Here is a 14,728-nt window from a genome sequence, read left to right as displayed (position 1 = left end):
TTAATTAATCGATCACATATATTTAAGTTTCGTACTTTAATTTTCACAAAATGTTAATAACTATGATTATTACACTTTTACACTTTTCAATCAATCAAGGCGCATTAGACCTTCGTGCAGAGTTAACGGCGCTTACGTTTAACTCGCCTGCAATTTCCACTGCATTTGTATGTATATGTTTGTTTTTATGCATTACATATGTATGTATTGTATGAAGACATTATAATTTAAAATGTATATATAAATAACAAAAATCAAAATAAAATAATCAAATCAGTTAATATGAAAATTATAATAGCGTTTTAACAAGGAAATCTCTCTTAAAACAATACAATACAAAGTACAATATATAATATAGGTTTCTTTATGTATAGATGTTTGTGTATATGCATATGAGCAATAGGTACCTGCTTACATACTCAAAGTTTGATTTATGCTTGCATATGCACTTGACTTCAAACCGAAATTTAATTGCAAACAAATAGTGCTTACATGTATGTATGCGCGTGTGTGTGTGTCAATGGACATGTGTATGCAGGATATGTATTATTAATTTGTATTTGCAAGCACTCAATTTGATGGACTTTATTGTTGCACATGCAAGTGTACTAAAATTAGCTTGTTGTTAAAAGTACTAATATTATTTGTTGTTGTGTTTATTAAATTATATACACAATTGGTGTAAATTATTTAACTTTGCAATCTTAATGTTTGCTCAGGATTTGCTTGCGTGAATGAAAATCGCAATAAGATTTATTTAGTATACATGTACATATGTTTATGTGTGTGTGTGTATGTACAAGTACTTTTATGTACTCGACTTTAAAAATAAACACCGTTATCTTATGTAATACCGTTAATTTACAAAATTATGAATATTAACATATTAATAGTAGAAATTAAGCTCAAATATAATATTTCATAAATTTTAATATTTAATAAATTTTTTTTTTATTAACTTAACAGATATATAATTGCAAGTGTGTGCTATGTATTCGTTTATAAATAATAGCGAACTAAAAATAACTAAAATGTTGCACAAACGCTTCTTTGCATTATTACAACAACTATGCAAGGGTAAACAATTATCAATACAATTAAATACAACAAGTGTATTTTTCCCAAAAAATATAATTATTACGAAAAAAGTACAAAATATGATAAAAAAAAAATATAGTAAAATTTTTGTAAATGTGTATAAATATTTTTTTTCCAAAAAAAATGATTACGAAAAAATAGTAACAACTAAAAAAAATAAATAAAATATATTAAAATACATAAAAAATTAAAACACCACCAAAAATTTTATTATAAAATAATAAAAAAAAATGTAAAAACAAAATAGAAAGTATTAAAAAGTTTTAAATATTAAAAAAAAAAAAAACAACAAAAAATGTGTATCAACAAAAATTTTCTCCAATATATAAAAATGCGATAAAATTAAAAAAAACCAAATTGTAATATAACTTAAAACAAAAACGAAAAAAAACGATGAGCACAGTAAATTTTTTAAATTAAAACAACAAATATTTATTGTTACATTTTACTTGAAATAGCTTTAGCATGGCATTACACTCTTAGAAATTATGGGTTTTTTAATAAAATATATAAATTAGTTACATACATAGTATTCAGAGCGAGTGACGAGTAATTAATTAGAAAAAAAAGTTGTTGCATAATACTAAATAATAAATATGTTTATTGTGAATTAATGAATTAAATTTTTTTTATTAATGTTAATATGCATACATACATATCTACATATATTATATATTTCAAACAAAGTTCAAAGTTGAAACTGTTTTTGACTAATCAGCGTTTAAACATTACGACTCGTTCACACTACACTAACATGGATAGTTTCTGGCTCATGCGACATTAATTATAAATAAAACCAAAAAATGGAACGAAACTTTGTGATTTATGTTGGACCTAGTAATTTATGAAATTTATTTTATTTATTTGTTACCATTTTCTGTTTAATAAAATGGAGCTCAAACTCAATTACGTTATGTCATTTAGTGTAAATTAAGTAATTTAGACTTAGGCTGTGTAATACCATAATTAATTTTCAGTGAGACTAGATACCACATTTTGTGTAGTGAATACTAAAATAAATACGAAAGCTCCTCGCCGCATCATTGTTATTGTTATGAGAATAAAATAAGTTTTGTAATACTTTTGCTTTATTTTCAATTGCAACTAATTCGCTGGACATACAAAATTTGAAAAGAACTAAATAAAATTAAAAATAAAATTATAAAAGGTAACCAAAATCACAAACAAACAAAAAATTATAATAATAATCATAGTTAAAAAATACTTTAGAATATTTAATTTTGAGCTTCGAGTCAAATTAGAATCCGCATGTATAGTGAAAACGAATCATAAGCGAGTCAAAACTAGCATGATAAGAATGAGAAAATAAACCTTGCTTTGTACTAAGTAAAGAAAACATTCTTAATTTAGTTTGATTTTGAATTTTAATTTTATTTATTTTTATTTTTTTGTTTTTGAAAAATTTAGTTTAACTACTCATATACTTTACATTAATACTACAACATTTCGATTTCGGCATTGCGGAGCAGTTTCTTATTTATTTTTTAGGGAAATGCTCAAAACTAGCGAGTGAAAGGCTCGATTGGGTGCAACATTATGAAATAATTATCAGCTCCATTAAGGGGTTATAACCATTTGCAAGTTAGAAAAAACTAATTCTTTTATTTTGTTTTGTTTTTTTGGCAGAGGCATTTTATTAAAAAAAATTAATGGAAAAAAGCATGTACATTTACAGCAATTTAATGTACTTGAAATGACATTTCGAAAAAATTTAAATTCCTTTGATCCGAAAGCCGATCTAAAGAAAGATCTCTTATATTTTCGGATAATATTCTCAAATATACTTGTTTGTACATTCCATATACGAGTGTGTATGTATATGCAAAATAAGAAATCGATTTTTTGAAATGCACAAGTGGATATAACCCCTTAACACAACAAAAACAAACAATTTGTAAAATATTCGTTTATGCTCTCAGTGTTGTCGGATGCATAAAAACTGAATTTTATTTTACAAAAACTGAAAAAAAAATTAATTTAGTCAAATTATTACATTTTTTGGTACATTTTCAACGAAAAAAAAAAATTAAAATAAAATTTTTGAAATCTGAAAACCTTTTAAAATTTCGTTTTAATTTAAATAAGATGATTAAAGCGTGAAAATATTTTGTTATATTAAAGAAAAATTTTAAGTAAAAAAAATAAAATTAAAAATTTCCTTTATTTTTAATATTTTTTAACTTTTTATATATACACATATTTATTATAATTTTTAAAATCTAACAACCAAGCCTCCATATTCCACTTCTTTCGAGCTGTTAAAATTCTGTTAACATTGCACCATAGATTTGCGCCCTTCACTGCCGATTCGCTAAAAATTGTTTGTTTTCCAAAAACCTAGTTACAAATTTAAACATCTATGTGAGTGTGTTTATTGCTAATATTTATTATTTAGACTTTTAATAAATATGAAAAATATATTTTTGTTTTACTTTTTATTTATGTATTGTGTGTGTATTTATTGTACGTATGTATGTGTATATGCTTTTAAATAGTCATTGATGTATGCAATGTTGGTGGTATGCAAATAATGCAATGAATATGCACGTATGTATGTCTGTTTCGGTGTTTATAAATAATTTTCCTTTTATTTTTTTCTTTAATTATTCACACAAATGCGCATAAATTAACAACTGATTTATTTTTTATTATTATGAAAACATTAAAAATGGATAAATTTTTTAATATTGAAATTCCGTTGATCACTGAATCTAATACAATATATATGTGTACAATGTTACATTTTAATCGTTTTGTGTATATATATATGTGTGTGTGTGGGTGTTTATTAAATTAGGCGCTAAGTCATAGTGTTAACATAGTTATTGTTTTTGATATTACAAACACATATATCGATATTTCTTTAAACAAGTACGTATGTATGCATGTACAACTATATTTTTTTTTGTTTTTGTATAGGTCCGTTTTGTAAATTTAATATTAATATGCTAAACATTTTCTTCTTAATTTTTTATTGTTTGTTTAGTGTACTCTCTTCTGTGTGAACTATTTTATGTATGTATAACTGTTTATGTGTGTATATATATATATGTGTGTGTGTATTAACGCCTAAACGCTCTTAAAAACTCCAAACAATTAATATATGTATATGTATGTATATGTATACGTATATTTTGTTTTATATATATATTTATGTATATTTGATAATATTTTAACGCAGTGGGTGACACACTAGGCTAATAATAAAACTTAAAACAGTCATAAAGTGTAATAAAACATTTTAGTGTTTTTTGCATTTTTCCTTCATATTAATTTACAATCAAAATTATGCTACAGCCAAAGCGGCACATACACAAGCACAAATTTGTCTACAGGCGCAGCTACATTTGTTCTTGTTTTTGTGTGTTTTTTTTTTCATTTTTAAAATATACTCGTACGTAGTATGAACATTTTGCTATGCTGCTGTTTTATGTAGTAGTTAATATTTTGTTTTTGTGTGTATTTTAGAAAATAATAACGGTTTTCTACACGTTCCATAACGAAGTCAGTTGGTTTTTAGGATTTCTTTTTTGTTGTTTTTTTTGTTATTTGTTCTTTTCAAATTAACATTAAATTTGCATTGTAACGCGGTAAATTTAATTTAAAATTAATTTCATTTACTTAATTTACTAATTACTCTAATTAGCGCTCCGTTTTCCTCTTTAAGGCGTTGATTCTCCGTTTTGTAAACTTCCAATTGCTAATTGAAATAGAGAGAGAGAGAGAGAGAAGTGTATTAATTAAAATAACATTGCATGTGTACAGTTATTTGATATACCAGTAAATATAATAAACAATTATAACGAATTGTAGTAATGCCATATTCAGCAAAAAATTAACAAAACATCCATAAATTCAATACAAATAACGAATATTGTAATATTGCATAGTAATTAAGAAACGGCATTGCGAGCGTACGAGCGGCGAGCGATAGATTTATTGAGCAGCTTTGGCGCTTACAATAAGCAGTAGTTGTTTTTTTTTTTTTGTAATTACCAACTACTTACACAGAGATATATTTGTAAAACAATTTTTTTTTTATAAATTACTATATTTAAATGGATTCTTTCGTAAACCAGTTATAAAAGAACACTCCAACTCGCTTATATGCTACAATTTTGACAACCCAGTTGCATTTGACTTACAAGTTGTCAAATAATAGTTGACTAATAATTATATATGAATTTTATGAAGTTTTTGAAAACAATAATATTTAGTAAATGGAATTTAAAATATAAAAATTCAAAATTCAATTCACAATACAACTTTGCTCGAATTTCGAATATTTGTTCAAAGAAAAAACAAAAAAGAAACAAAAAATTTTTTCTTATGAAAAAAAAAACGAAGTCGACCGTTATTATAGAGATTATCCTCCTTCTAAACTTGAATATAATAACTTCTAAGTAAATATTTTTAGGTTAGATCGCTAATGAGTTGTCTCGAAATCAAGAACGAGTAGCAGTAGTAGTGCATGAAAACAAAAACAAATCGATATAACGTATGACGTCATCGGCGCAATTTTGTTTTTGTATTTCTTGGTCACATCTGTCACAACCTAAACTGAAAAAAGCAACGTTGAAATCCTTTATCTTTTATCAGTCTTGCTCAAAATCTATCAATTTTTTTACCGGTATCGAATCTTATTTACATTTATAAATAAGCATGACAACGAAACCCAAGTTCTAAGAAACTCAGAGAAAGTGATCAGTGACGAAAATATCCCTAGCTTGATTAAATCTGATATTTTTCTCAACTTTGTAGACGTTGAGACATTTTTTAAAAACAGGGAAATCTCATAAAGTTATGGTTTTTTTTGCCGTTAGATGAGAAATTAGAACAGCTCAAGATCACAAAAAAAGCGCTTTAGCGATTCGAACAAAATCGTAAATTTATTTGACAAGGATTACTCACCTCACTTTTATGAAGACAATAAGGAATTTTTTAGTGAGTTAATAATATTATAGAGGTATCATCATCATTATTTAATACCTAAAATCTCTTTCTATATAACCTTGTAAATATAATATATGTATTTTGCCGGTTTTCCATGATATTATTGGTTCTGAAGACTAAAATTACTAGTTTCAAGTTAGCTGACTACGAATTTCAATTTATTTAAGTTTTAAATATTGATTTTCTTTTAGTATAAAGAAATAATTCGAGAAATTTGGGTTATCGAATAACGAATACCCATATAGACGAGTCTGTACCTAGCACCTTTCATTGTACGCTCATATAAAGTAGAATATAACCAACACAGATAGCATTTTGATTACTATAAGTATTTTCAAAGTCCTTTCCTTAATTAACAACCACACAACTCTAATTATGTGTAAACCAATTATTTCATAGAATATTAATTTGAACGAACAAAAAAAAAATCACGTACATAAAATGAACACGACATGCAAATGAACGAGAACGAACGAACGACGTCATGCAAATATTTGTAAGTATGTACATAAGAAATAAATGAATTAAAAAGTTTTAATTTGTTTTACATGATAAATATTTATTTTCGAACGCAAACACTCACACACTTTCACAACTGCGGCAACAACAGTGCATAGTAAGCAATTTTTTGGGGCGAATGGGCAGATAGATCGGGTATATGAGAGCGCTTTGAGCTAAATTATACTTAAAATAAATAACAACGAAGCCCAACATTTTGCTGATGATGAAGTGCTACCAGATATTAGATGATTTAATGAGCAAAGGTTGAAAAATGAAATCATCGAAGTATCCTTAAATATTTTGTATAGTATGGATAAAGGAAAATTATAACCAGGGATGGTACATAGCTATGTTAGAATAGCATCTAGATATTCTTCTGCAAACATCTATTTACTTCTTACTTCTTTTCAGTCATATTGTTCTAATTCAAAACATACCTTAGGCTGAACACTTAGTGTAGCAATGAATAAACTCAGTTCAAGACGTTAATATTCTTTAATTTGAAACGGTACAAATGGATAGATATTCCTTGCTACTACCAACGTTGAAATTCTCATGGAAATGCATTTTCACCTCTTATAATTAGTGAAAAAATTTACTCTTCGCGAGACATCATTAATAAGAGTAAATGGTGACAACGATCAATAAAAAACCAACAGAGTATATGAATTATCAAATCGTCTTTGAAACAATTTATAGGGTGTCACCAAAAAACATATGAATACACTCAATTTAAGGGAGACTTTAAAAATTAAGAGATTTAAAAATTTAGAACCGCCTTAAAAATATTTAATTTTCCTCGAAGATTTAAATATCCCAATACTGAAGACACTATGATATGAGCTTATTAATTATGGGATGTTTAATAACTTCTGATAAATACTAAACAAAAAACTTGAAAACAAGACCGAACAATTTTTTGCACAAAAAAGGAGTAATAAAATTGGTTAAGAAGTCATAGAAAGATAGTCTAGCCAATAGATAAGAAAGGCTTTCGCACAAACTCCAAAAACATTGTATAATAAAGAGTATGAAACAAAAACTGCTGAATTTTCCAATGAACAATTTTTCCAATACTCATAAATATGCATACAAAACACGAAACAGAACAAAGGAAGAATATTTTATTTTATCGAAATGTGTATTAATATTTTACAAAGTTTAAACTCAGAACAGCGGAGTATAACCAAAGAGAATAGTAATCATTACGCATACAAACAACAATTTAACAAGGAATCAACAGGTATCACTATCACTATGTTTCCCTTTCAGTGATTTTTGAAATCTTCAACAGTGATTACAACGATATTCAAAAGAAACAATTGCCGAACAACTTTTGCAAGTGACTTTAAGATTACAAATTGGCATACTGTAGCATACGGCTACTTATCAACAAAACAATCAGTTCTTTGGAAAATTAATCTCTAACTGTAAAGATATAAGCTTTCGCGAAATTATGGAAGTTCTGATCTATGTGTGTGATATATTGAAAAGCCTTAGGCGCTCGTTAATATGACGTCAATAAACCAACATTTTCGCTCTTAACTAGCTTTCTTTCATTGTACTTACTTCTTTATGTACTTATAGCACAAAAGGACTATATATAAAGGATATATATCTTTATACCCTGAACAGTATATATTAAGTTTGCAACGAAGTAGGTAACACACAGTAGGAAACGTCAGAGACCTTATAAAGTATATACTCGTATATAAATGATCAGCGTGACAAGCTGTGTCGATTTAGCGATGTGGGTCTGTCTGATTACGATTACTAAATATCGATCTGAAATGCACACGTCACTTTCTTCCCAAGAAGCTGCTCATTTGTCGCAACCGCCGATATAGCATAATGCTGTCAAACAAACTGATCGACCAAAATCTACTCCTTCTATGAAAAACTTTTTAATTTGACGAGATATCTTTAATTTGTCATGGATTATTGCCCAAGGCAATGGTATAATCTTCGAACAAATTGTTCAGAGCAACCCACTTTAGCCCATACGAATGACTTTTTTAAGTGCTTTTAGTATTGGAAAAAACGCTGACATAAGTACATTATATTATATCTAAGGGACGCTGAGAAAATTTCAATACACATTCTGCAAAGACTTCAAGCAAAACACCTCTTTTGAATATCGTTTTCTTGTTCTGGAACATGACAATGTACTAATTCGTACAAACAAAATAAACAGAGTTGCAAAAAAAAACATTCATATTTTCAATACTCATACCGGCGTAAATGCGAAGTAGGCGGAACCACAAGCCAAAACTTTCGAATTTAGTCAACGTCGAGACTGTTGTTACTTAAAGATGAAAAAAAATTTGTATGAAACCAAAGCTGAAAAGTGCTAATTTCACAAGTTGCCTGATGGAGACGAAGCTTTATTTATCTTTTGCCTTCGAGATGAATTTTGATTAATTTTCCACTATTTGTTTACATTCTAAAGAATTTGATATTACTTTAAACGCTTTGCACTCAGCGATTAACCTTCCATTTGATTAAATACACTTTATAATCATTTTAACTATATTTATTCGATTATTGTGCGGTTATGATATTAAATTACTATAATCTTTTAAATATTGTATGTATGTAGTAAAACTATGAGTATACAAGTAATTTTTGAGCAATGAAAACTGCAAAGTGCGGAGATGATGTAGTTTGGAGCTTGGCAAACTCTCTCTTAACTCTTTTCGAACGCTAGTTAACGGCTTTAGTTGATAGTAAGTGTTACTCTCTCACTAAGCTTAGTCCATTTGTGCTCCAGCGTGCAATAATCATTACTGAAATCTCTCAGTAATTCATTGATGTATTGCTCCACATTTCAAGTTTCAAACCAATTTCGTAGTGAGATTTAAGTCAGCCAATCTTTTTGTCCAACATATTTTTTACTTTTTCTCGACAAACAATGTTTTGGGCACTATACGACCCTTTCTTTTTAAATCGCTTATAGCTTACTATTCGGATTAATATTTTCAAATTTAGCTACGATTGATTATAATGGCAACGTAGATAATTTCCATCAGCTTTGATCGCTTTGTGTCAGTGTAAATTGTCCAGTCTAATACGAGCTTAAATACTGTAGCACATTAGCTTTTCATCCTTTCCTTTAATGAACACTTATCTTTAAACATATTTATTCGCAATTCGTAAACAAATTTTCAACTACTCAATTTCCTTAGTCTATAGCGTATATAATTCACAATTAATTAATTTTTTTAATGATTTTTTTTCATGAATTAATTGAATTATTTTGATTTTTTAGCTAGTTGACTTTGAGCTGAAGTGGTCAACTTGGATACGACACGCGTGAGAGCGCGATTCTCCGCACGCAAACGCTCATTCTCAGTCTTTAGCTTCTGCAATAGCTAAAATGACAAAACAAAACAACAAAAGTGATGGAGAAAAAAGAGAAGAACGAGAAGTATAAGAGCATGGTAATTAACAGATTTCGTTTTCGATGAGATTGATGAAAACATGAAAAACATAGGTATGAATGACGAAAATGCGAATGTAAAGGACTGAGATATTAAACAATTGCATGGTAAAATTGTATTCAGGTGGGGAGGTGAAAAACATAAAAACAAAAGTTCACACTAAATTTGAGTATGGCTTTGCTGATGATGATACTGAGGAAATCATAAGTTGTGAACTGAGTGCTCAGAGTTGTCATGAAAGTTAATGAGTTGCAACGTTGCAAGTATGAATGAGAAATGCGAATTATACAATATGTGTTTGAAATGCGTAGGAAAATTGAAAGTTTATACGCTGGTTCTGTGTGTTTGCATGAAAGCTAAAAAAAGTTGCATGTTTAGGCTGTGAACAGACTATGGACAATTTGAATGCGTGTAATGGTCGTAGTATGATATGAGGGACAATGACGTGACACGCGGAAATCACTAAACAAAGAGGTGAATTTATAACTGTCATTATACAAAAACATATGTTTATATAATATAATATGTACAAATATGTATTTCCGAATAATAAACTCAAAAAAAACGACAAAAATTATGCGATGTATTTTTCTGAGTAATGAATTTAAAATATACTAAAGATGAATTAGATGAGTCCGCATCTAAACACAATATTAATATCGTCAAAATTCAGCTGGTAATAAATTATTGACCTCAATTATGAGTTTCAGTCTATCTTTGACTTTCCTTGGGTACGTAAAATAGAAGAACGATTGTAAAAATTACAAAAAAAAGAGCATTTAAATTTTGTAAGACGTAAAATAATTAATTTAAAATACAAGTGTGGGAAGCTTACGACTTTTATCTCAAAAAGTAAGGCTTAGGGATTTGTGAGAGAAATGCACTAAAAATCGAAATAAAGTGAAAGTTCCAAAGCTTTCGTGAATTTTTATCTTCTCCAATACGTGATATATTTTTTTTAGTCAAAAATCGAACTTTTACCTTCATTTAGAAATTTGTGAGAGAAATGTGCTAAATTAAACAATTGAAAATGAAGTAAAAACTCAAAAGCTTACGTATCATCTTTTTACATAAATGATAATTTTTGACTAGTCAAAAATCGAACTTTTACCTTCAAATGCTAAGATTTAGAGATCTTTGAGAGAAATGCACGAATTAAATCGAAATGAAGTGAAAGCTCAAAAGTTTTCAAGTTTCATCTTCTCATATAAGTGATAATTTTTGATCACACAAAAATCGATAAATTTATTTATAAAACTATCATTCTTCAATCATTTTCATAATCTCAGGTGTGAACTCAGGCTTTCCAAAACTTTAGAATATTTTTAAAATAATTAACGACTTTGGAGAAGGCCAAAAGAGCTGAGCTCTGATAATAATATTTCTTATCGATAATTAAAAAATATAAGAAAATGTTTGAAAGGTTTATATAGGGGTAAAATGTGAATATTAGGTTCTCCAAAAGATGTTTATGAAACTTGGAAGATGTAAAGTCGTTCAATATTCATTATGATTGTAATGGTTTAGCAGCAATTTAGTTTGATAATTTTTTTCAAAACTTTGCTTTGAATTGCATAACAAATATATTTTTGTTAGCTTAGTAGATGACAAAATGTGTACACATCGAATTGGGGTTATTGTTAAAAGTGAATAAACACAGGGTGCATCTAATGAAGAAAAACTTCAGTAAATCTTTACTGTGCTCTAAAAATTAGTGCATTTAAAAGTTTTTCAAAAATAGTTAAAACAAAAAAACAACTTAAATCTTAGGAAATATCAAAAATTCAAAGCAACAACGGCGAAGCTGGAGAAAGAAGCAGAAGCAAAAACCAAAAAGCGAAAGAAAATTAAAAATATAATTATAACAAGTAAGAGTAGCAACATAAAATGTTTGTTTATATTCGCATTGAAATTTCCAAAAAAAAAAACATAAAAAATTGAAAATTAAAAATAAAGAATTATAAAATTATAATAAAGCTTAAGCTTTCTGTTTTCTTAAAACAACTTAGAGCACTAAATATTAATATTAAAATAAAAAAATATATATATGTATGGTGTAGTGATAAATAAATTCCACTTCGAAAATATCGCAATAATAAACAGTTATCCGTAATGCATTGAAAGCTTATTTTAGCAATCTTCAATCGTAAGCTTGGTGTTAAAAGCACTTGCTTAGTGGAATCATATTAAATTAGAAAAGAAAACTATATATTTCATAATAAATATACGCTTGTTTGAAATTTAATTTGTATACAGGGTGTTATAATAAATCACAATAGCGTCGGGTTTAGTGTATCAAACAACAATAAACAAACAAAAAATATTCACAACTGTGAAAGTGTAAAGGGGGTTGGTAACGGTAAGGGATGCATGCACGTATTGTGCATATATTTGTAAGTGTGTATGTGTGTAGTAAGTATGTCGGTTATAGGTATATGTGTGCGTGTGCTTGGAAAAATATTTACCTTTAACTCTTCTTCCATTTCGGAAAGTTTGCGTTCCATTGCTCTCCTTTCGCGTTTTTCAAGCTCTGAGAGTGAGTTTTTAGTTGTCTGCAAAAATTAAATTTGCGAAAATTTTGTTTCGATATTTTCTTTTTCTTATCTTTTTCTTCAAATTTAGTGGTTAACAATTTTTTGTTTTTTTGTTTTTTCGGTATAACAAATATAGAATATATTCAATTATAAAAGCAGGCGAGAGCAGCATTTAGCGGAACCTTATTACTTTTTGTATGGTCGGGTGGGAAGCATGTGTAAATCTGTGTGTATGTGTGCAGTATGCTTTTTAACGGAGTAAAGGAAATTAGCAAGAGACTTTTATTAGGCGTAGAATAAGAGCGTGGCCATGTGAAGAGTATATTTACATCTAACATTGGAGAGCAGCGTGGGTTGGTGATTGGAGCGCAAGTGTGATATTGGCAAGTCTCTATTTATGTCTGTTAGTTGCTGAAATGTGATTTTTTTTTTTTGCTCGTGTCGATAAAGCAGTTGTGCCGTCTACGATGGATATCGCTAAGTATGATCTATTGGTTGGTATTATTTAGTGTTTCGTCTGGTACAGGTACATCTGTACTTGTACATACATATGTATATTTTAGAAAGCATAATGTTTTATTTGTTTTTTGTTTTTACACATTTGTATTTTTTTGTGTTTATTTTTCTTCTCACTGTTTATGTTTAAATCCCTACCATATTTTTGACCTACATATGTTTTTGGCATATTCTCTGTTTTTGTTTATTTTGTTACTGTTTGAATTGGCTTTTCGGTCAATTCTATTAATTGCCTTCTGCTTAAGCGTAAATTGGCGGAAAGTTGTTTGCTTGTAGTTGTCGGCTTTATGCTAAATACGCTTTACTTGTTTATTTGTATAGATTATTTTAAATTAGCTGTATGTAATGTTGTCAGCGGGCAATGCACGTTTAGTATATAATTTGTTGTTGTTTTTAATATAGTTCTTTTTATAGAGCTGTTCTTTTTTACTATGTTTGCTTTTTCATGTTTTTGCTTCTTTTTTGTTTATTATAATTATTCATTATTGTTATGTATAACTGAATAATCTATAAAAGATTATTCAGCATTTTTATTTATCTAAAAATTGTAAATTTCGGTATTTTTCCACTTACTGCGTTTGTAAATCTTTCGAGTGTTGCTCTACTTTGTACGATTTCATCATCTTTTTTCTTAAGCTGCTGCTTGAGCTTGTCATTCTCCAATCTAAAACGATGAAAATAAAAAAGTTATCGAAGATTTATTTTTGAAATAAATTCACATATAAGAAAGTTTATCAAATTTTAGAACAAAATTAGAAATGTTTAACGATTAAGTGGCAATGTTTTCAAAAATAATCGATAAATCGGAGTCATTGTTTATTTATTAAAAATACTCGTGATTTTATGGAGAAATGGAATTTAGAAGTTATTTCTAAGTCATGTCGAGATTATATGTTACAAATAAAAAGGTTTATGTGGCCCTCATACATATATATACAGCTTTCCTGAATCTTATATACGCGAACTAGTTACTCAGTTCTTGATATATCGATCTGAACTTTTTTTTCTACCCAAGAAGCTGCTCACTTGTCACCATCCCGAGACCGCCGATATCGGACCAATATAGGATATAGCTGATATACAAACTGTCTGATCTAAAAATCCTGGCATAAATTGTATATATCTACAATCAATCATACAATCTCCGAACATTTTGCTCAGATTGGACCACTATAGCATATTGCTGCCATTCAAACAGAAGGATCAAAATCTTCATATAATATAATTTTTCCTCATTAAGAAACCTTAATTCGAGGAAGGTTATTTATTTTAAACAGTGCTGTGCGTTGGATCTAACCGTTAGCCCGATACATTTTCAGATTTACTTATACATATGACCGCTTTAAGCCATAGGCGGCCCCAAGCTATTTAAAAAACAGGTGAGAGATGGATGAGGCATCCTCATCGGCTTCTAGTAAGCTTCTCGGGAAGTAGGAGGATGAAGAGAATAATACCTTCAGAAAGAGATGGAAACCCAGTCCTTCGGACAGGCTCTAGTCTTTCGGATAATCTATAGGAAAAACGTAATTTTAAATTCCAACTAGAAAAGTGGAATTGAACGACAACTATTTTTGCGTAGATAAGTAGCTTTTCGTACGTTCTAGACCAGCAAACAAAGTACTTTTTAACTTTGTCACACCCACTTTCTATCACTATTCAAACATG

The 14,728-nt window shown here is 28.4% G+C and overlaps 1 protein-coding gene across 20 annotated transcripts in view; it reads right to left on the bottom strand.

Annotated features, from left to right (window-relative positions):
- The window catches only part of Mbs (Myosin binding subunit), a 68,482-nt gene continuing 53,754 nt past the window's right edge, over positions 1 to 14,728 (bottom strand). For 15 of the 20 annotated variants that reach the window (XM_036364210.2, XM_036364212.2, XM_036364217.2 and 12 more), the window contains 3 exons: positions 13,637 to 13,727; positions 12,479 to 12,565; positions 9,092 to 9,944 (listed from right to left, as the gene is read on the bottom strand). In XM_036364210.2, the coding sequence (XP_036220103.2) occupies positions 9,825 to 9,944; positions 12,479 to 12,565; positions 13,637 to 13,727 (298 nt within the window). In that variant the 3' untranslated portion in view covers positions 9,092 to 9,824. Of the gene's footprint in view, positions 4,820 to 9,091; positions 9,945 to 12,478; positions 12,566 to 13,636; positions 13,728 to 14,728 lie in introns of those variants that run through there. The other 5 variants (XM_070111567.1, XM_036364244.2, XM_070111569.1 and 2 more) reach the window with 3 other exon arrangements.

This window comes from Bactrocera oleae, chromosome 6, assembly GCF_042242935.1.
Source record: "Bactrocera oleae isolate idBacOlea1 chromosome 6, idBacOlea1, whole genome shotgun sequence".
In the NCBI taxonomy this organism is placed as follows: domain Eukaryota; kingdom Metazoa; phylum Arthropoda; class Insecta; order Diptera; family Tephritidae; genus Bactrocera; species Bactrocera oleae.
Note: the sequence above shows the minus strand (reverse complement) of the source record. Positions and strands in the feature narration are given on the sequence as shown.